This window comes from Oryzias latipes, chromosome 5 (genome assembly GCF_053564925.1).
Source record: "Oryzias latipes strain Hd-rR chromosome 5, Olatipes_Hd-rR_3.1".
Classification (NCBI taxonomy): Eukaryota; Metazoa; Chordata; class Actinopteri; order Beloniformes; family Adrianichthyidae; genus Oryzias; species Oryzias latipes.
In genome coordinates, this window is record NC_136241.1 from 4501431 (window position 1) to 4522027 (window position 20597).

Below are 20597 nucleotides of genomic sequence, written 5' to 3' on the forward strand. Positions count from 1 at the left end.
CAGTTTAGATCCAGATTCCAGCTCAGACGGGGAAAACAAAGACGTTCATGGATCTATTTGTCTGCTAATAGATCGGAGCATGGAGCCTTCTAGCTTTACTCTACGTAACAACTGCAAGCTTTATCAAACTACAATTTTATTCACAACGATTTCAATGAAGAAATCTCCATGTTCTCCCTCTAAATGTCCTCCGTCATCAGAAAAATGCCCAAAGAACATGTTAAAAACACCAAAAACACCATTTTCATCAGCGTGGGTATGATAACTCCAACCACTTACAAAATGTTGTAACATTTTTTCTTAGTTTCTGCTGTTTGCGATGTTATTTTTATGAACTGTCCTACAATGTTAGTTAAATTAAATGTTACCTCTGATTCATGGCAACAGGTTTGATCCAATGTGGGACCACACTTTCAAGCAGTCCAGGTCAATTTTCACATCCCATGAACTTTGTTTTTATCAACGATCAACGCAGCAACTTCCACATTACCATTCACCTCAACATTTCCATGTAAAGATAATGAAATATTCAAATGCAGAGAGAAATAAAGTGGGAAACACAACAGTTAACAGCTACAGATGGAAAAGCAACTTTCAGAAAAAAAAGTCAAAGTAAAATGAATAGCAACCTGTTCACTACACATTAACACTGCATAGAACAAAAGCACATGTTTAAATGAATCTACACACTCCAAACATGAACATTTATCTGTTCATTCTGTGGCCTGTTTAATCTCAGAGAAACTCATGTGCTGTTCCAGAAATAATAACAGTTGAATTATCCACCCACTGGAAGGTTTAATGACAGCATCTCTCAGCAGCAGACATATGATTATTTCCATGTCCCTTGTTGCTCTTGATATATGATGACTGTGGGTGTTTCTCCACTTTGTGCTGCCCCTTTGTGGATGGATGACCTTTGCTCTTCAGTGCTTGTAAGGAAACTGTCGCCAATAGTGCCCAGAGTGCTAGGTATGTATGAGGCAACAAGTGTGTGTGTTCCACTCATGTTTGTGTCACCTGCAGGTGTGTCTCATGTGAAACAAAAACAAAAAACCCGCCAACGTTTCAAACAAGTTTTTGAACTGTTAGGAGGAAGAGATGGATCTTGGGTAATATGTGGTTGTCCTTTTGATTAGTCCTCACAGAACCGAAAATGCAGACCCCAACCTTCCAGAGAGCCAGGAGTTCTTGTCAGGTGCTGATGACAAGAAGACGACGCGCTTTACAGATGTACGTTCACACTGTTGCATCATGGGAGAACTCCATCCACCAGAGTTGTAGTCAAAGTTTTAACCTGCTTTCGATTTTTTTCTGGTTTCAGTTTGAAGGAAAAACCTCATTTGGGATGTCTGTCTTCAACTTGGGCAATGCAATTATGGGAAGTGGAATTCTAGGACTTGCATATGCAATGGCCAACACAGGAGTCGTCTTGTTTCTGTAAGTTCCTCATTAACATCTGATACATGTTTAGGTTGCATCTTAGAGGCCTTTTCTGAATCAGTGTTAACAGAAATCCTATTTAAATTTCACATCTGTCTTCCAGCACAAATCTGCTACACATCATTGTTTTGCAGTTGTTCCAAATTAAATTTCATGCTCATGGACAGATGTGCTGTCGACAGGAGTCCATTTAATGGACTGATATGTATGGTGGCCTCAAATGCAAATCACATCAATAAATCATTCAACACAAAAACATATTAAAGGTCACAACGACAATTTAAAAAGAAAAACGAATAATAATAATAATAAACTCACATTAAATTTAAATATCAAATATCAGAAACCAAAATGTGAAAAGAAAAACAATATGGAAAAAAAAGTAATTTACAGAAGTCAAAATGTTAAGATGTTGTACCTGAACTGTGGTGAAGAGTTGATTGATCAACCACTGAACTTAAGCAGTTGTGTAGCCAGAAGCATAAAGAATGATCCTTGTGTATATATATATATATATATATATATATATATATTATTATTATTTTTTTTTATACGTTTTTTAAAAACCTCTTCAATGTAGGGGTCCATCGCTTCCAGAGGCCAGGGGGTCTCTGACAGAAGTCAGAGCTCTGTCTCCCCCTCTGGTCACCGGCGGGAACCGTCTTCAGAGTTCTGAGTTTCTGGATGCCACACACCTGACTTTAATTTTCGATCACTCACAGTCTACTTAAGAACTGCACTGAGCACTTTGTTTTGCATTTCAAACACTTACTCGTATTCATCTAAACTTCTTGAACATAGTCAAAGTTTGCATGTAGACATTTGGTTCTGAAGAGAACAAATAACAAACAAAAAAGTCTTTGGGGGAATCTGACTGACCTAAAAAAGAAAATGTCCCTTTAACTCTATTTTTTTAAACAAAACAAGTCTGTAGGTTTATAATCTACCGTATTTTCCGGACTATAAGTCGCCCTTTTTTTCATAGTTTGGCAAGGGGTGCGACTTATACTCCGCAGCGACTTAAATTAGAAATAAATTAAAATAAAAACATTGTTAACCCTCCTGTTATTTTCATTTGTGAGGAACAGAGATGATGTTCCTGGCTAAATTTGATGTATGAGGTATGTTAAGTGTTAAGAGTATGTTAAGTGACTCAGAGAATCAGCAAACTTTTTTTTTACAGTAACATCTGGCTGTGAAATCATTGGAAAATAGAATATTTTCCAATGATTTCACAGATTCAGAAATGCAATAAAAATGACAACTGTTTCTACAAATACAGGATGAAAACAGAGTATTAGTTGGCCAATGATGCTTCATGAAAAGAATAAATAAATAAGTTTGAGAAAGAATTACTGTGAAATTATGAGATAAACAGTCTGCTATGATTGTGTCATATGATGTTGTGCAAGTTACTAGTTCTTGGTCTCAGATTTTGTCAAATAAATTTCCCGTCAAAATGTGACTTATAGTCCAGTGCGACTTATCTGTGTTTTTTTCTACTTTATAATGCATTTTTGGGCTGGTGCGACTTATAGTCCGGAAAAAAGGGTACATTCAAACTTTTGGATTTACCTGTGGACAGCTTTATTTTCTCTTGTTTAACCATACTTAGTGCATTAGAAGTTTGCACTTTAAATGTATTTATAGGAGCCTCTAATTTTTAACAATATGGTCTTTTGCCTTTTGCCAGGACATTTTCACAGCTTCTCAGGACTTTTATTTTCTTGTAGTTTTCTTTGTTGTTGATAAGATTACAAACCTTTTAGAAAAGATTTATGATTGTGGAATCTAAATGAGACACAGACGTGCTTCTTCAATGTTCCCAGCTTTAAGGCTGCCCAGTGAAATGAAGGGATTTGGGTTTTAACATGTTTGCTTGTTTAAGAGGTTTGTAGCTGTCAAATCGGTTTGTTTACCTGTAGAATTATCAAATGTATGTAAAAACGTATATTGAACAAAAATGCAAAAACATGTATTAAAGGGAAACTCATCACTCAACAGCAAAACAGACTCCATTTTAGCTCAAACATGCTAGCAGTTTTATCTGTTTGCATGTTATACTCCAGGCTCGCGTTTGCCCCAATTGAATTTTCATAAGCCTGCTGCAAGTATAAAGGCCGAACACAGACAGAGAACCCCAAATGAGACAAACCTGTTTCTTGCAGGAGATGCAACAAAAAAAAAATTGTGGATTATATGTATATGCAAAAAAAAAACAAAAAAAAAAACCTGTGGACAATGGTAGCAGGCATTCATGAAGGTTTTAACAGATTATTTCTACACTTTAAATTAAACAATGGAATTTATTGATACATCTTTGAATGTTTTTAAAGAATGTTTTACATTTTAAAAAACTGATTTAAAAACAACAACAGAATTCTAAATAGTATTTTTGGTTGATTTTTCTCTTTGTTTTTTTTTTTAAACTTGTCCTGTCCAACAGCTGGGCAGGCGGATGAGAGCTGAGGGCCTCTTGTGTTGGACATGTTCTACTTTAACAAGAGGGGTTATTAATCTTCAGACAAACCAAAGGTATGTCTGAATAAACCCCTTTCGTAATTGAGGCCAAACTTTATTAATTTCAATCATGTTTGAAAATCTTTGATGTTGGACCGGACGGAAAAGGAAAGGAGGGAAGAAGAGAGAGGGATGTTAGAGAGAGGGGGTAGGAGGGTGATAATAGGAGGGGGGGAGATAAGACCATGAAGCAGCATAGAGGAACAAGTTTACTGGTTGTTTCTCATTACGGAGGTTCTAATGTAGTACAAAAAGGGCGGGGCCTGTCCACACACACACTCAAATGTTATCAACACACCTGCTAGCTGCAAAAATGTCCACATGTCAACATGTACACGAAACAGATAGTGTTCACACGCATACTTATGCCTTTAAACCAACTAGTGTGAAATATTTCATTCATTCTATCACGCAAACTATTAGTGCAAAGGTGAGCTAACACCTGTGCTCAGGTGAGTGTTTATGTTCTTCTAAAATGGATGGTGGAATGTGAAAAGAAGGAGGAGGAGCACCCAGCCACCCCCACACCAAGACCCCCGCCGCAGCAGCAGCGGCAGTCGGAACCCCCCAACGCCACACGGCAGCAAGCAGGGAACAACCGCCCCCCGGGCGACCACATCCGCCACCCAGGCCAGGGCCAGCAGGACTGCCGCGAGGCCCCCAGAGCCAGAGAGCAGGGAGGCACGGAGGGAAAGAGAGCGCCTCCCCAGCCCAACCAGGAGAGCAGCCCCCGCCACGCCAGGAGAGCCCAACGCAGGGCCCCACCCGAGAAGGGTGCCCACAGCCCCAGACGAGCATCCCATCACCACCCAGGAGTTCTGGGCATCCCCCCGCCCCTACCCCAGGTACGAGCCAGGACCCCCCAAGGGAGACCCGCTCCGCACTCCAGGCAGCCACCCACCCGGCCCACGGTTGGTCCAGGGAGGAGCAAGGCAGGGGCCAGCCGGCCCCGCCCAGGAGGGCAGCACCCCGGGGAAAAGGGGGGGCCCACAAGGGGTGTTGTAAACATGGCCCGACCAGGCTCGGCCACAGTTGGAAATTTGGCAGGGCCCAGCGCTCAGGAGCAAGGACCAGAACCCCACAGGGACACGGACACCCCCGGCTCAGGTGTAATGTGACCGACCCCCCCCCCCGCGCGGATAGAAGGTAGGTAGATAGGTCCCACCATCCTTGCAAAATGTGTGTGCGTGTTTTTGAGGGTGTGTGTGTGCATGTGTGTGTGTTTATGTTTGAATGTATATTTTGAGGAGTAAAGGGTGTGTATACTAAGGGGGGTGCAGTTAAAACTGGCGGGTAGGGCACTGAAGGGACATCTCCTGATTACTCACAGTGATGTCCCCTCACCCTCCCCACCCTAAATGTCTAAGGTGCGGTTAGAATTGGCGGGTAGGGTGCCAGGAGGACATCTGCTGCTTGCTGGCAGTGATGTCCAAGCACCCCCCCTACCAAGGGCCCTAGATGTCTAAGGTGCAAATAAAACCGAAAGAGGGGGGGCCACTCCATACGGCAACCATGGGAGGGGGACCACTGCCAAGTAGCTCCCCCCCTAAAGACACATCGCAGGCTAAACCCCCCATCCCCTCACCCTAATATGAGGTTATATGAGGAAGGGGGTAAGTTGGGGACAGCTGGTAGACTGTCCCGCGGTGGTCAAACAGCTGTCCCCCAACCCCCCCAGCATAGGGGCCAGGTCCCCCCAGCCCAGGGGCCCCATCCCCGGAGGCGCCGACACCCCAGGCCCAGCACCACCCACCCCACACAGAGAGAGAGGAGCCAGAAAGCACCACCCCCCCGGAGCAAGTCCAGGCCCCCACCCCCCTTTTAATATTCCCTTTCTCTATATTTTTATGATTGGGACTTTTCATTTATCTAATTAGAATGTTCTTGTTTATATTTTTCTTCACAGAGATGTCTGCCTTCATTCTTCTTTTTCTAAAGGTTTGCTGTCTGTGATGGTAAAGTTAAGGTTTGTCAGGAGGACCTTAACTACGAAAACACAAATGTTGTATATCGTTTATATTGTTTAATTTGCACTGAAGAGGTGTATTCCTTTAAAACCTGTTAAAATAGCCTTTAAAAATAAGAAATTATTGTGGTTTCAAAACATGTCATAAAAATGTTTTTACTTCAAGGGTTATTGATGATCTTTCAGTAAACGTAGTCCTAAATGAGACTTATATAAATCAATATTGTGCCAAAAAGCATATTTTTGCTTGAAAATATAGTGACATTGTTAATATTCCTATCAAGAAGAGAACGTTTTCATGTTGTAAGACAGCAATTTTTTTTCATTCATTCATTTTTGATATTTTAATATACAGTACATATGCCACAGGGGTTTTTCAAAAATGTTAAAGCGGAGTGATGGTGTTGACCTGCTTTAGCTGAGACCACAGGAACATGAACATTTTTCATCTAAAATGTCAAAAGATGTTAAACTTACAGACCATGTGTGGCCCTGCTGCACTCACCACAGCTAGGAGACTTAAAAACAGCTCCTCTGGAATACAACTGATCTCATTTTCCCCGGATTAAATTCATATTCCTTAAAAATCTGATGAGAGCAAAGCACACAAGTTTGATTTTTATGGAAAATAATTTTAGATTTTCATGATATTCTGTCATGTCTCGTCAAGTTTCCTGTTGTCTCGTGTGGGGTTTCCTGTTTTGTTTTGAAAGTCTAACCTACCTCTCGTTCCAGACCTTCCCCTTCCTGCTGTGTCTGCTCCCCACACCTGTGTCTGCCTCATCATCCCTGATCATTCCCACCTGTGCCTCCCCTCCTCATGTATTTATAGCCTGTGTTTCCTTTTGTCCTGTGCCTGTTTGTCATGTGCTTTCACCTGCCAAAGCTAGCTCTTCTCTTGATTCAAGAAATTAAATCCTTAAGCTCTGCATCTGAGTCCAGTCCTGTGTTCTGCCTTGTCAGTACAAACAGGCCAGAATGGACTCAGCAGAGAGCAGTAGTTTAACATCCATCCTGCAACGCCTGGAAGCCCGCCTTTCTCAACAGGAGGACTTCCAGAAGGCCCTGGCGTCTCATATGGTTCAGGTCTCTACCCAAGTTCAAGACCTCCGTTCAAGTTCCCCCTGGACAATCCCTCCTCCAGGACCCTCTGCTTCCATCCCAGTTCCTCCTACCTCCATGCCTGTCAGGAGCCAGGAAATCAAGCTCGCCCCTCCCGATCGTTACTCTGGAGAACCTGGACTGTGTAAGCCCTTCCTCACTGATTGTTCTATTCATTATGAACATTCACCCCATGCCTTCGTTTCTGACAGAGCCAGAATCGCCTTCATGATCTCCCATCTAGCGGGGAGGGCTCGTGCATGGGCCATGGCTGAGTGGGCTCGTGACTCCCCGCTCTGCTCATCTCTCATCGCCTTCCAGGAGGCGCTTCAGAACACTTTCGACCCGGTGTCAACCAGCCGGGATAAAGCCCGTGAGCTCACCATCATACGCCAAGGGGGGGACTCTGTCTGCGATTACGCCATCCGATTCCGCACCCTAGCAGCCGAGAGCGGGTGGAACTCGGTGGCGCTGTATGATGTCTTCATGAAAGGGCTGGCTCCGCGCATTCAGGAGCAGCTCATTCCGTTGGATTTACCTCAGGGTCTCGACTCTCTGATCGCTCTCGCCATCCGCACGGATAACCGACTCCGTGAACTCGTCTCCCGACGCGGCAGCGGATCATCAGGAGGCGGGTCTTCTCGCGGGGCTGAATCCGCGGAAAGACGAAACCACCGCCGATTCTCAGCCGACCCGCATCCCTCCGTCACGGCGGACAGCTGTGAAGAGCCCATGCAGGTGGGAAGGACACGACTTTCGGCGGAGGAACGACAGCGACGCCTGCAGGAGGGCCGGTGCTTCTACTGTGGGGAGATTGGTCATCCCGTTTTCTCCTGCCCCGTGAAAAAAACAGCAACGGTGAGTCAGATCTCCGCTATGGACGGACGCACACGGAGCCTCACGTCATTAGTGGTGACCCACCACGGCTCCTCCACAGCTCTCGTAGCTCTCATTGACTCCGGGGCTGATGTCAGCCTAATGGACTGGAAGCTGGCAGTCAGCTTAGGTCTTAAGCCACAGCCTCTGGACAGACCCATCCAGGCCCGGGGCCTCCATGGGAGGGGTCTTTTTAATATCACTCATGTCTCAGAACCCCTCAAACTGTCCATAGGAAACCATTCAGAAATCATGTCTTTCCACCTGTTTGAGGGCTCCTCTAGGAAGCTGGTTCTGGGATTTCCTTGGCTGCGCGAGCACAATCCCCTGGTGGACTGGGCGACCGGGAAAATACTAGAATGGGGGCCAGGATGTGACGGACACAAAAGTCCCCATGCTGCAGGTAAACGAACCATCATAGACAATAACCCTGTTCCTGTTCGTTCTGCTCCAGGTCCAGAGGCCCCTGACCTGAGCACAATACCCTCATGTTACCATCATCTGTCTGAGGTCTTCAATAAATCCCGGGCTCTGAGCCTTCCACCCCATCGCCCCTACGACTGCGCCATCGACCTGGTTCCGGGATCCATCATTCCTAAAGGACACCTGTATTCAATCTCAGCTTCGGAACGCCAGGCGCTTAATAAATACATTGACGAATCTCTGGCAGCGGGCCTCATTCGTCCATCCTCATCCGCAGCTGGTGCCGGGTTCTTCTTTGTCGGAAAGAAGGATGGGACCCTTCGACCCTGCATAGATTACAGCGCGCTCAACAACATAACCGTCAAAAACAGATATCCGTTGCCGCTCATGTCCTCTGTTTTCGACCAGCTCCAGCAGGCCAGGGTGTTTACTAAGCTCGATCTCCGTAACGCCTATCATTTGGTCAGGATCAGAGAGGGGGACGAGTGGAAAACAGGGTTCAACACCCCAAGAGGCCACTATGAATACCGGGTCATGCCCTTTGGACTCACTAACGCCCCCGCCGTTTTCCAGGCCATGATCAATGATGTCCTCAGGGACTTCTTGGATCATTTTGTGTATGTTTATTTGGATGACATCTTGATTTACTCCCCGGACCTGGACTCTCATGTCTCCCATGTCTCCGCAGTCCTCCAGCGACTTCTAGATAACCACCTTTACGTCAAAGCCGAAAAGAGTGAGTTCCACGTTTCCACCGTCACCTTCCTAGGTTTTGTTGTGTCAGCAGGGGCGGTAAAGATGGATCCAGCCAAGGTCAGCGCAGTCAGGGACTGGCCGACACCTGACAGCCGAAAGAAGCTGCAGCAGTTCCTAGGCTTTGCGAACTTTTATAGACGCTTTATCCGGGGTTTTAGCTCAATTGCAGCACCCCTCCATGCCCTCACGTCCCCACGGGTGCAGTACCGGTGGACGCCTGCGGCCGAGACCGCTTTCCGGGCGTTGAAACGCCGCTTCACATCAGCTCCACTGCTCATTATGCCTGATCCACACCGTCAGTTCATCGTGGAGGTTGACGCCTCCAATGAAGGGTTAGGGGCCGTCCTATCACAGCGGTCGGAGCTGGATGGGAAGGTCCATCCCTGTGCGTTCCTGTCCCGGCGCCTCTCGCAGGCTGAACGCAACTACGACATCGGCAACCGGGAGCTGTTGGCGGTCAAGGTGGCTCTGGAGGAGTGGCGGCACTGGCTGGAGGGTGCGGAGCACCCTTTCATTGTCTGGACCGATCATAGAAACCTTGAGTATATCAGGACTGCCAAGAGACTTAATGCTCGCCAGGCCCGATGGAGACTCTTTTTTGATCGTTTTTCTTTTTCCCTTTCTTACAGGCCGGGGTCCAAGAACGTGAAGCCGGATGCCCTGTCTCGTCAGTTCGACCCCGCGCCTGTTGCCAAAGAACCTGAACCTATTCTTCCACTGACTTGTGTGGTTGGAGCGGTGTCTTGGCAGATAGAATCTGAGGTAATGCAGGCTAACAGTGGGGTGCAAACGCCCAGTGGTTGCCCAAGGAATCGCCTATTTGTACCCCCGACACTGCGCTCTAGGGTGATCCACTGGGCCCACACCTCACTGCTTTCCTGTCATCCGGGAGTTAGGCGGACCATGCACGCCATCTCTCGGAGGTTCTGGTGGCCTCGCATGGAGCCGGAGGTCCGGGAGTACGTTTCTGCCTGTTCAGTCTGTGCCAGGAACAAGTCTTCCACCAGTCGTCGCATGGGGCTCCTACAACCCCTTCCTGTACCTTCCAGACCGTGGGCGGACATCTCCATGGACTTCGTCACCGGCCTTCCTGTCTCACGTGGTCACACCACTGTTCTTACGGTCGTGGACAGGTTCTCAAAGATGGTCAGGTTCATCGCCCTGCCTAGACTGCCTTCAGCTAAAGGCACGGCAGAGATCATCATGAACCAAATTGTGAGGTACCACGGTTTCCCGAAGGACATTGTGTCAGACCGGGGACCTCAATTCGTGTCCCGGTTCTGGAAGGAGTTCTGCCGGCTCATCGGTGCCACGGTCAGCTTGACCTCGGGTTACCATCCCGAATCCAATGGCCAGACTGAACGTCTCAATCAACAGCTGGAAACCGGCCTCCGGTGCTTGGTCTCTCAGAACCCCTCAACATGGAGCAGGCACTTGATCTGGGTTGAGTATGCGCACAACACCCTGCCCACCTCAGCTACCGGCATCTCGCCCTTCAAGTGTGTCTTCGGTTACGAGCCACCCCTGTTTGCAGCCTTGGAACCCGATGTTGCAGTTCCGTCGGTCCACGCCCTGGTCCGCCGCTGCCGTCGCATCTGGGAGGCTGCCCGGCAGGTCCTGGTTCGGCAACAGGACAGGGTCAAGGCAGCCGCTGACCGCCGAAGGCGTCCCGCTCCCACCTACCGTCCCGGTCAGAAGGTCTGGCTCTCGACCAAGGACCTCAACCTGCACGTTCCAAGTCGGAAATTGGCTCCAAGGTTCGTGGGTCCGTTTCCTGTCTCCAAGGTCATCAACCCAGCAGCGGTCCGCCTTCGGCTGCCCCGGTCCCTCCGGGTCCATCCCACATTCCATGTCAGCAAGGTGAAGCCGGTGGTGGACAGTTCCCTGATGCCTCCCTCGGAGCCACCCCCTCCGCCCAGAATGGTGGGGGGTGGTCCGGTGTACACGGTGGAGAAGATTCTGGCTGTCCGGAAGCGGGGCCGGGGTCGCCAGTTCCTGGTGGACTGGAAGGGATACGGTCCGGAGGAGCGACAGTGGATTCCGGAACGCTTTATTGTGGACAAGTCGCTCCTGACGGATTTCTTTAGGTCTGGGGCTCCTGGACCGTCAGGAGTCGGTCCTTAAGGGGGGGGTTCTGTCATGTCTCGTCAAGTTTCCTGTTGTCTCGTGTGGGGTTTCCTGTTTTGTTTTGAAAGTCTAACCTACCTCTCGTTCCAGACCTTCCCCTTCCTGCTGTGTCTGCTCCCCACACCTGTGTCTGCCTCATCATCCCTGATCATTCCCACCTGTGCCTCCCCTCCTCATGTATTTATAGCCTGTGTTTCCCTTTGTCCTGTGCCTGTTTGTCATGTGCTTTCACCTGCCAAAGCTAGCTCTTCTCTTGATTCAAGAAATTAAATCCTTAAGCTCTGCATCTGAGTCCAGTCCTGTGTTCTGCCTTGTCAATATTCATTGTTTTATACATTTTTAACCGCTATCTGCAATTTAATATAAATGTTTTCACAATTATAAAGACTTTTGAGGTTTTTTGATTCCGGTGACCTTTGTGACCTCTTGTCGAGGACAAGATAAATAGCATAGGGTGTCAAACAACTCTTAATATATTTCAGTAAAAGGACAAACTCTACACCAGTAATCCCAATTCCTTTACATCTAATTTATTTAGGATGCTAATCCTTTTTGGTTATTTTTTAATATAAATAAGACTTTTCTATGTGGGACATGTTTTGCTCTGACTCTAACAAATCAGTGATATAATAATTTTTTATACACTAAATGCTGATTTAGTTTTTTTATTTTGCCCAATATTCTCTCTTTTTAGCAAAATGTTTAAATGTAAATGATCAAATCCTGTCTGTCTTTTCCTCTTGAAATGCCCTTTTCATCTGTTTGCTCTGTGGCCTGATGTTTCTAATGGTTGTGGGTTCAGATCGGTGGGTCAGCGACCCCGGTCTGGGCAGGAATGTAGCGGGGTGGAAATCTGCCTGCAGAGTGTGTCGGCATGTCTAACTGTCAGCAGATCTGTCCTCCCACTGCCATTTGAATGACCCCTCTCCCGCAAGTCAGGTCAGCGTTCTTCCACACAGTTTGTAGGAAGGAATACAACATGCACACAAAAGGTTCACTTACCAAGAGTCAAAGGCGAGGTAACAGACGAGCTGCCTGGCCTTTCATTGAGGAGAAACGATGGAGAGCGTGCATTTGTGAGAGCGAAAGGGAGTGTTGCCCATGGAAACAAGGAGATACAGTGCAGTGCAGTGAGGTGGGTCAGAGAAAGCTACCAGATCAAGACTTCATTCTTGAAAGTCCGTCAAGTTCACTGTAAGGAAAAAAAATCCTGAAATTTGGCTTAAATATTGAAATATAATTACGCATGATATTGCACAATAAAATGCCCTAACTTGCCAGACACAAGATGTCTATTAGACAACTAAGATTGATGTCTTCTGGACATCTAAGACAACTCTATTTGTTACTCTATTAGTAGTCTACCAGTAGTGTTCTGAAAGATATCTACACATAGAGGACTCCTACACATTTAGACATCTAATCTTGACATATTTTCAGGTGTGTACTAGAGTATTTTTAAAAAATGTAATGGATGTACAATAAACACGCCATCCATTCATTCATCAATCTTCAGAACCTGCTGAATCCCTTTTTAGGGAGCGGCAGTCAACCCAGCTACTGTCGAGGGAAGGCAGGGTACAGCCTGCCCCCCCCCTCTGAGCAACTCATCAGTCTGTTGCAGGACCACGGTCACACATCTCTTATCTTCAATTGACCTATGAAGCAAACCCACACCACACGAGAACATGTAGGAAGGTCACAGCCAGGATTTGAACCAGGGCCTTCTTGCTGCAAGGCGAGAGCGCTGTGACATCATTACCACAACACCCTTCAGCAATTCTACTGTTAGTTTTATTTGTGTTTTTGTTCACAGACGACTAGTAATCACAAAAACTAGCAAACACTTCTCTTGAAATCTACCTGGGGTTTAAAAAGTCTCCGAAACTTGCATCAATGTAATAATCTAACATATAAATACAACTTCCTGTGTAAACAGCATATTTACTTAGAACAATCAGAGCATCATTTTTGAACAATCTTACAAATCAAAACCCAACTTGGGACAATTTAGATCCACCAAAATAACAGCGCGCAGGCCTGATGGGAGCATTCGCTGCTGGAAAGTCGACGTGGAACAGGCCAGGAGTCGATGTCTGTACGATGCATGATGCATTTCTATAGCAGCAAACGTTGAAATAGCCATGAATGAGACATGTAATAGGTGTGTGCGTGCCCAGCTGTTCTGCACATAAATCTAAATTCTAGTAAAAATGTTATTTCTGAATGGACTTGATTTCTGTGATTGCAATGTGTGCTAACAGGTTCGCAAGGCCAAGTGAGACACTTTTAAAATCAGTTAAAGTTTAAAAGCTGAGGCTTTTAAAATGTAAATATGTAACCCCAGCCAACACAAGCTTTTGTTAAATTTGTGCGAATTTGATATTAAAGTAGCTTATTTTAGATTTGGTGACATAAAGAGGAATACAATTGAAATTGGATTATTTCTGATGGATTATTCAACCACTGCTGATTGAGGAGGAAGCGGGAACAATAAGCGCTTTTGTCTTCCTTTATTTCGTCTTTGAAAGTCCATCTGGTGTTTGTGTGTGGGTCACAGTGAGTGAGGGCAGAAGGGCGGGTGGGATCACCTCTGTGGCTCAGCTGGACTAACACGCACAAGTGATGTGGAGTTTGGTGGTGCAATCTTTACATCCAAACACTGCAGCTGCAATAAGAGCCTTTAAAGAGTTATTATGAACAACAATTTACCTTTTTTTAATCTATGTGATGATTAAAGTAGTAAGTTGTATTAATATTTTTTCATACTTGTTGCATATGTTTCAGGGTTCTCCTGACAGTGGTAGCAGTCCTTTCGTCATACTCCATCCATTTACTGCTAAAGTCATCTGGTATTGTAGGTATGTACAAGCAGCTAACTTAACCCTGTAACATGCAGTGAGAGCTGTTTTTACATTTTTATGCCTCATTACATTGTTGTGTGGTGCTTGTGGCTCAGGTATTCGTGCGTATGAGCAGCTCGGCTACAGGGCTTTTGGGACACCAGGGAAGATGGCGGCAGGGATTGCGATCACGCTGCAGAACATAGGAGGTGAGGCCGCATGCAGCCATCTGTCTGTCTGTGCAAGTTCTCTGCTTTTCTCCATCTTTTGACTTTCCTGTTATACTGTTTATTACAGCCATGTCCAGTTACCTTTACATAGTCAAGTATGAGTTTCCTTTGGTCATCCAGGCATTCCTGAAGGTGGACAAACCTGCTGGGTGAGTAGCTGATTTTGTACCATGGACCACAGGGTCTGTATTTTTGTCAGCACTCTTGTCTGTATTATGCAAACACTCAAATGTTTGCCGACATATTCTGAAACGTCTGTCATTGAGACAAACAGCTGGTGGTAGGCGGGCGCCTGTGTTTGGCAGCGGAGCGGCCACCAGTGTGTGAATGTGTGTGTGACTGGGTGAATGGGTCTGTGACTGTAAAAGCGCTTTGTCCTTGTAGGTAGAAAAGCGCTATACAAGTATACGCCATTTGCCATTTACCAAGATGCCACTGATCTTAAGGATATTTTTTTTCTTTTTTTTTTTCAACAAGCCATCGGCTTTAGATAAAGTTTGCACATGACTAGCAGGTAAAAGGATAATTCCTTTGCAGATAAATTTCAAATTAAAAGCTAAGAATGCAAGCGAACAAATTATGATTGACGTGTTAAAAAAAAGTATACGTCCAAGTTAACACATACGGTTAACAGATGCTCATAGTTTCTCCATTGGAAAGGATTACACGTATTAGGAAAGGAAAGTTGGAATTGTTCAAAGACATTTGGGGTCCTGTAAACAATTTTTGTGAGTTTGGAGAACAGATCTGTGGATGACTAAGTCTAACTAAGAACACTCTGTAATACTCTTTTTCTATAAAAAAAAAAGGCATTTGCATTGGGAAAGATGTGTCATGGTGCCTCGGCCTGACTCCTCCCCCTCCCAGCTCTGCTCTGCTCCTGACTCTCAGCTGCAACCTATCTTCTCATCAAGCCTCTGCTCTTCATAAGGAGACCCAGCTCCAGCATTCATCGCCAGTCCGTTAAACCTGATGGTTAATCTCAAGCCACGAGAGTCCTGAATCAACACCACCTAGAGCAGTGGCTGTCTCTATCTCCAGGCTGACGCCTTCCTGTCTCAAGATCCACAGTCTCAGCCTCCTCAAGAACTCCAGCCACGCCACTCGTCAAGAGCTCCAGCCTCGCCTCCCTCAAGAGCCTATGCCACGCTCCTCGTCAGTTACACCAGCTACCCTCCACATCTAATATCACGTCTGCTCACTGCCCTGTCTGGATCAGTAAAATAAATCCTACTTACCAACCATTCACCTGATTTTCCTTCTGGGTTCCAGCACTTGGGTCCGCTTCGTGTTCTGATCATGACAGAACAGACTGGCCATCACCCCGACCCAGCTGACCCAGAAGGACTCCGTCTGGCAGTTCACCAGCAGGGCATCATGCTAGGACGTCAAGCCGACACATTGACCCAAATGGCCTCCGCCCAGCAGGATTTATTTCGGCGTCTGGATAGCATGACACAGACCCTGTTAGAATTAACTAGACAACAATCCAGCTCCGCAGCTCCAGCCCCACTTCCGTCTCCCACCGACCTGACTGCTTCTGTTTCCGCCTCGGCCCCGGAAAACTACAGATTACAGCCTGAGCCATTCCATGGTGATGTAGAGGCATGCGGGGGTTTCTTATTGCAGTGTCAACTCCTCTTCCAGCAGGCCCCCCGTTTCTACCACTCGGACCACTGCAAAATTACGCTCATTGTCAATGCCCTCAGGAGTAAAGCGCTGCAGTGGGCCCAAGCCTTCCTGGCGGCCAATCCCATCTCCCACCTCCCCTTCGAAAGATTCATTGGTGAGTTTCGACTCGTTTTTGATCAGCCTAGAAAGCAGGAAGAAGCCACCAGACGTTTGCTGAGCCTCAAGCAACGCAATCGATCTGTCAGCGACCATGTGATTGATTTCCGGATCCTAGTAGTGGAGGCTGGATGGTCTGACCCGGCGCTTAGAGGTATTTTTTATCAGTCCTTAAATGAAAACATAAAAGATCCTTTGTGCTCACAGCCTGAAGCTTCATCATTTGAAGAGCTAGTTTCCGCCGCTTTACGTTCCGACACCCGTCTCAGAGAACGTAATCATGAACGTAACTCGTTACCTCGTAAACAGCCATCCGCTAATCTGTCTCAGTTCCCAGTCCACCTTGCTGATTTTTCTCCACTCAGACCACGCGAACCCCCAGTGGAGCCTATGCAGGTCGGCCATTCCAAGCTGTCTGCAGAAGAGCGGCAGAAACGTAGAGATGAGGGGTTATGTTTCTACTGCGGTAATCACGGCCATCAGGTTTCCCAGTGTCCGCTCCGTTTAAACTCCCGAACCCCCAGCTAGATGACAGGCCGCGGGCGGGTAAGTTTGTCGCTCCCACTTCTAAGGATTTTTTTACATCCCTGTCAAGTTATGTTTTGGAACCGTTGTTACTGAAACTCATGCTCTGGTTGATTCGGGGGCCGAACAAAGCCTTATTGATCTTGATCTGGTTAAATCCCTCTCGTTGCCCACGGAACCCTTAGACACCCCCATAAAAGCTGCCGGTTTGGGGGGTCAACACCTCTCGTTTATCACCCATCGTACTAAGCCCCTTCAGCTCATTTCGTCTGGTAATCACCACGAGTACATCCAATTTTTTGTTACTCACGCTCCGCAAAATCCTGTAGTATTAGGCTACTCCTGGCTTAAAACCCACAATCCCCAGTTTGACTGGGTGCACCAGCGCGTTATAACTTGGAGTGCTTTCTGTCTTGCTAACTGCCTCCAGTCCGCTATACCTGCTATGCCGCCCGCTGCCACCATAATTTCGGAAAACATTGACCTCACGTCAGTACCCGCCTGTTATCATGATTTCAAAGCGGTCTTTAGCAAGTCTAAGGCTAATTCCCTGCCACCTCATAGGCCTTATGATTGCGCCATAGAACTCCTCCAGGGGGCGACCTTGCCCAAAGGTCACTTGTTCAACCTATCAGGTCCAGAGAAAGCTGCCATGGAGTCTTACATCCATGAGGCACTTTCGTTCGGTCACATTCGCCCGTCTTCCTCTCCGGTTGGTGCAGGTTTTTTCTTCGTTGAGAAAAAGGACAAAACCTTACGACCTTGTATCGATTATCGTGAGCTCAACCAAATTACTATCAAAGATAAATACTCCCTCCCTCTTATTAGTTCTGTATTCGACTCCGTTCAAGGCGCTCACATTTTCTCCAAACTCGACCTTCGCAACGCCTACCACCTAGTCCGCGTGAAGGAGGGCGATGAGTGGAAAACCGCATTTAATACTCCCCTGGGCCACTACGAATACCTGGTCATGCCCTTCGGCCTCACTAACGCCCTCGCGGTTTTCCAGAGGCTCGTCAACGACGTCCTCCGGGATTTCATTAACCGGTTCGTCTTCGTTTATCTCGATGATATTTTAATTTTCTCTCAGGACCCCATACAGCATGAAAACCACGTTCGCAAAGTCCTTTCCCGACTCCTTGAAAACCAGCTTTTTGTTAAGGCTGAGAAATGTCAGTTCCATGCCTCCTCTATCCAGTTCCTCGGGTATATTCTTGAGTCAGGCAGTATCCGTCCAGACCCAGCTAAACTCGAAGCGGTCTCTCAGTGGGAACCTCCTGAAACCCGCAAAAAGTTACAACAATTTCTGGGTTTTGCCAACTTTTATCGCAGATTCATAAGAAACTACAGCAGCATTGCGGCACCCCTCACTCAATTAACTTCCATCTCCAAGCCCTATAAATGGAGTTCTGAGGCCCAGACCGCTTTTGACTCTCTCAAGTCTCTGTTTGTCACGGCTCCTATTCTCATCCAACCTGACCCCTCAAGACAATTTATTGTTGAGGTTGATGCTTCGGACACTGGTGTTGGTGCGGTTCTCTCACAAAGAGAAAACACTTCAGGAAAACTCAAACCCTGCGCCTTCTTCTCCCGGAAACTTCCTCCAGCAGAACGTAACTATGACGTAGGAAACCGCGAGCTGCTGGCAATAAAGTTGGCGCTGGAGGAGTGGCGTCATTGGCTGGAGGGAGCTAGCCAACCTTTCATTGTGTGGACCGATCACAAAAACCTGGCCTACTTAAGATCTGCCAAGAGGTTAAATTCTCGTCAAGCTCGGTGGTGTCTATTCTTTGACAGGTTCGATTTTACCATTACTTACAGACCAGGCAGCCGAAACACCAAACCTGACGCACTTTCCCGGAAATTCAGCCCTGACAACGCCTCTGCTGCTACCATGATCATCCCTCCTACCTGCATCGTGGGGAATCTCATTTGGGACATTGAGAACCGCGTCAAGAAAGCCCAAGGTGAGGAGCCTAACCATGATCCCTGTCCTGACGGTGTCCTCTACGTTCCCACCTCTCTCAGATCCGACGTTCTCTCATGGGGTCACAACTCTCGTATCGCCTGCCATGGAGGGGTTTTCCGCACACTCAATATAATCCGGAAAAGATTCTGCTGGCCCACCATGGAGAGGGATGTGCGTGAGTACGTTGCCGCTTGCACCACTTGTGCTAGGTCCAAATCATCTAACTCTCCTCCTTCAGGCCTACTTCACCCATTGCCCACTCCTCACAGACCCTGGTCCCACATTGCTGTGGATTTTGTTTAATGGTTTGCCCCCCTCTCTAGGCAATACAGTTATTTTTACTATCATCGATCGGTTCTCAAAAGCGGCTCAGTTTGTGCCACTTCCCCAGCTACCTACTGCCACCGAGACCGCTGACATCCTAGTCCACCATGTTTTTCGTCACCATGGGATACCCGCCGACATCGTCTCCGACAGGGGCCCTCAGTTCGTATCCCAAGTATGGAAGGCTTTCTGTTCAGCTCTGGGCGCCACTGCCAGCCTTTCCTCCGGTTACCACCCCCAATCTAATGGCCAAGCAGAACGGGCAAATCAGGAGCTTGAGGCGGCTCTTCGCTGCCTGGCAGCTCAGAACCCTGCTGACTGGGCCAAGTATCTAGTTTGGATTGAATATGCACATAACTCCCACACTTCATCTGCCACGGGGATCTCCCCTTTTGAAGCCTCTCTTGGTTACTCTCCGCCTCTATTCCCTTCTCAAGAGCTGGATTTGGCAGTGCCCTCGGTGCAACACCATCTCCAGCGCTGCCAACGCGTGTGGACCCAGACCAGGGCTGCTCTACTTCGAACTAAGGAGAGCAACTGCCGTGCTGCCAATCGCCACAGGGTTGTGGGGCCCACGTATCAGGTTGGACAGAAGGTGTGGCTTTCCTCTAAAAACATTCCTCTACAGGCTACTTCTCGCAAGCTGGCTCCCAGATTTATCGGTCCTTACGTCATCGACCGCATCATCAATCCTTCCTGCGTCCGTCTTCGCCTCCCTCCGGCCCTCAAGGTACACCCCACGTTCCATGTTTCTCATCTTAAGCCTGTTCTGGACAGCCCGTTGTGCCCGCCATCCGTCTCCCCTCCGCCCGCCCGTATCATCGGTGGTGCTCCGGCGTTCGATGTGTCTCGCATCTTGGATGTTCGTCGTCGTGGCCGTGGTCACCAGTATCTGGTGGATTGGGAAGGGTACGGTCCCGAGGAACGCTCCTGGGTCTCCCGTTCCCTCATCCTCGACCCTTCCCTCATCACGGACTTCTATCGTGCCCACCCTGATCGGCGTCCGGGACCGCCTGGAGGCGGTCGTTGAGGGGGGGGTTCTGTCATGGTGCCTCGGCCTGACTCCTCCCCCTCCCAGCTCTGCTCTGCTCCTGACTCTCAGCTGCAACTTATCTTCTCATCAAGCCTCTGCTCTTCATAAGGAGACCCAGCTCCAGCATTCATCGCCAGTCCGTTAAACCTGATGGTTAATCTCAAGCCACGAGAGTCCTGAATCAACACCACCTAGAGCAGCGGCTGTCTCTATCTCCAGGCTGACGCCTTCCTGTCTCAAGATCCACAGTCTCAGCCTCCTCAAGAACTCCAGCCACGCCACTCGTCAAGAGCTCCAGCCTCGCCTCCCTCAAGAGCCTATGCCACGCTCCTCGTCAGTTACACCAGCTACCCTCCACATCTAATATCACGTCTGCTCACTGCCCTGTCTGGATCAGTAAAATAAATCCTACTTACCAACCATTCACCTGTTTTTCCTTCTGGGTCCGCTTCGTGTTCTGATCATGACAAGATGTATCAAAGGATGGCTTCACTTTAATTTCCGGACCAGTAGAGGTTGATCTGCTTTTGTTCTTCTGATATTGCTCTATTTCTTTTTCTTTTCTTTTGTATGTACAAATGTGATGTAACACTTGTAATTATTTTTGATAATGGGTCACTCGGTTGGGTTCAATTCCCGGAGGGGAATGAACAATGGTAACATTGGTAATGGG

At 47.4% G+C, this 20597-nt stretch overlaps 1 protein-coding gene across 3 annotated transcripts in view; it reads left to right on the top strand.

The window, feature by feature from the left end:
- The window catches only part of LOC101169686 (sodium-coupled neutral amino acid transporter 3), a 74839-nt gene that overhangs the window by 32894 nt on the left and 21348 nt on the right, over nucleotides 1–20597 (top strand). For 2 of the 3 annotated variants that reach the window (XM_023954726.2, XM_078946869.1), the window contains exons 3-8: nucleotides 931–972; nucleotides 1140–1233; nucleotides 1325–1440; nucleotides 14000–14073; nucleotides 14172–14264; nucleotides 14353–14434. In XM_023954726.2, coding sequence (XP_023810494.1) covers nucleotides 931–972; nucleotides 1140–1233; nucleotides 1325–1440; nucleotides 14000–14073; nucleotides 14172–14264; nucleotides 14353–14434 — 501 coding nt within the window. The remainder of the gene's footprint in view (nucleotides 1–930; nucleotides 973–1139; nucleotides 1234–1324; nucleotides 1441–13999; nucleotides 14074–14171; nucleotides 14265–14352; nucleotides 14435–20597) is intronic. The other variant, XM_023954727.2, reaches the window with a different exon arrangement.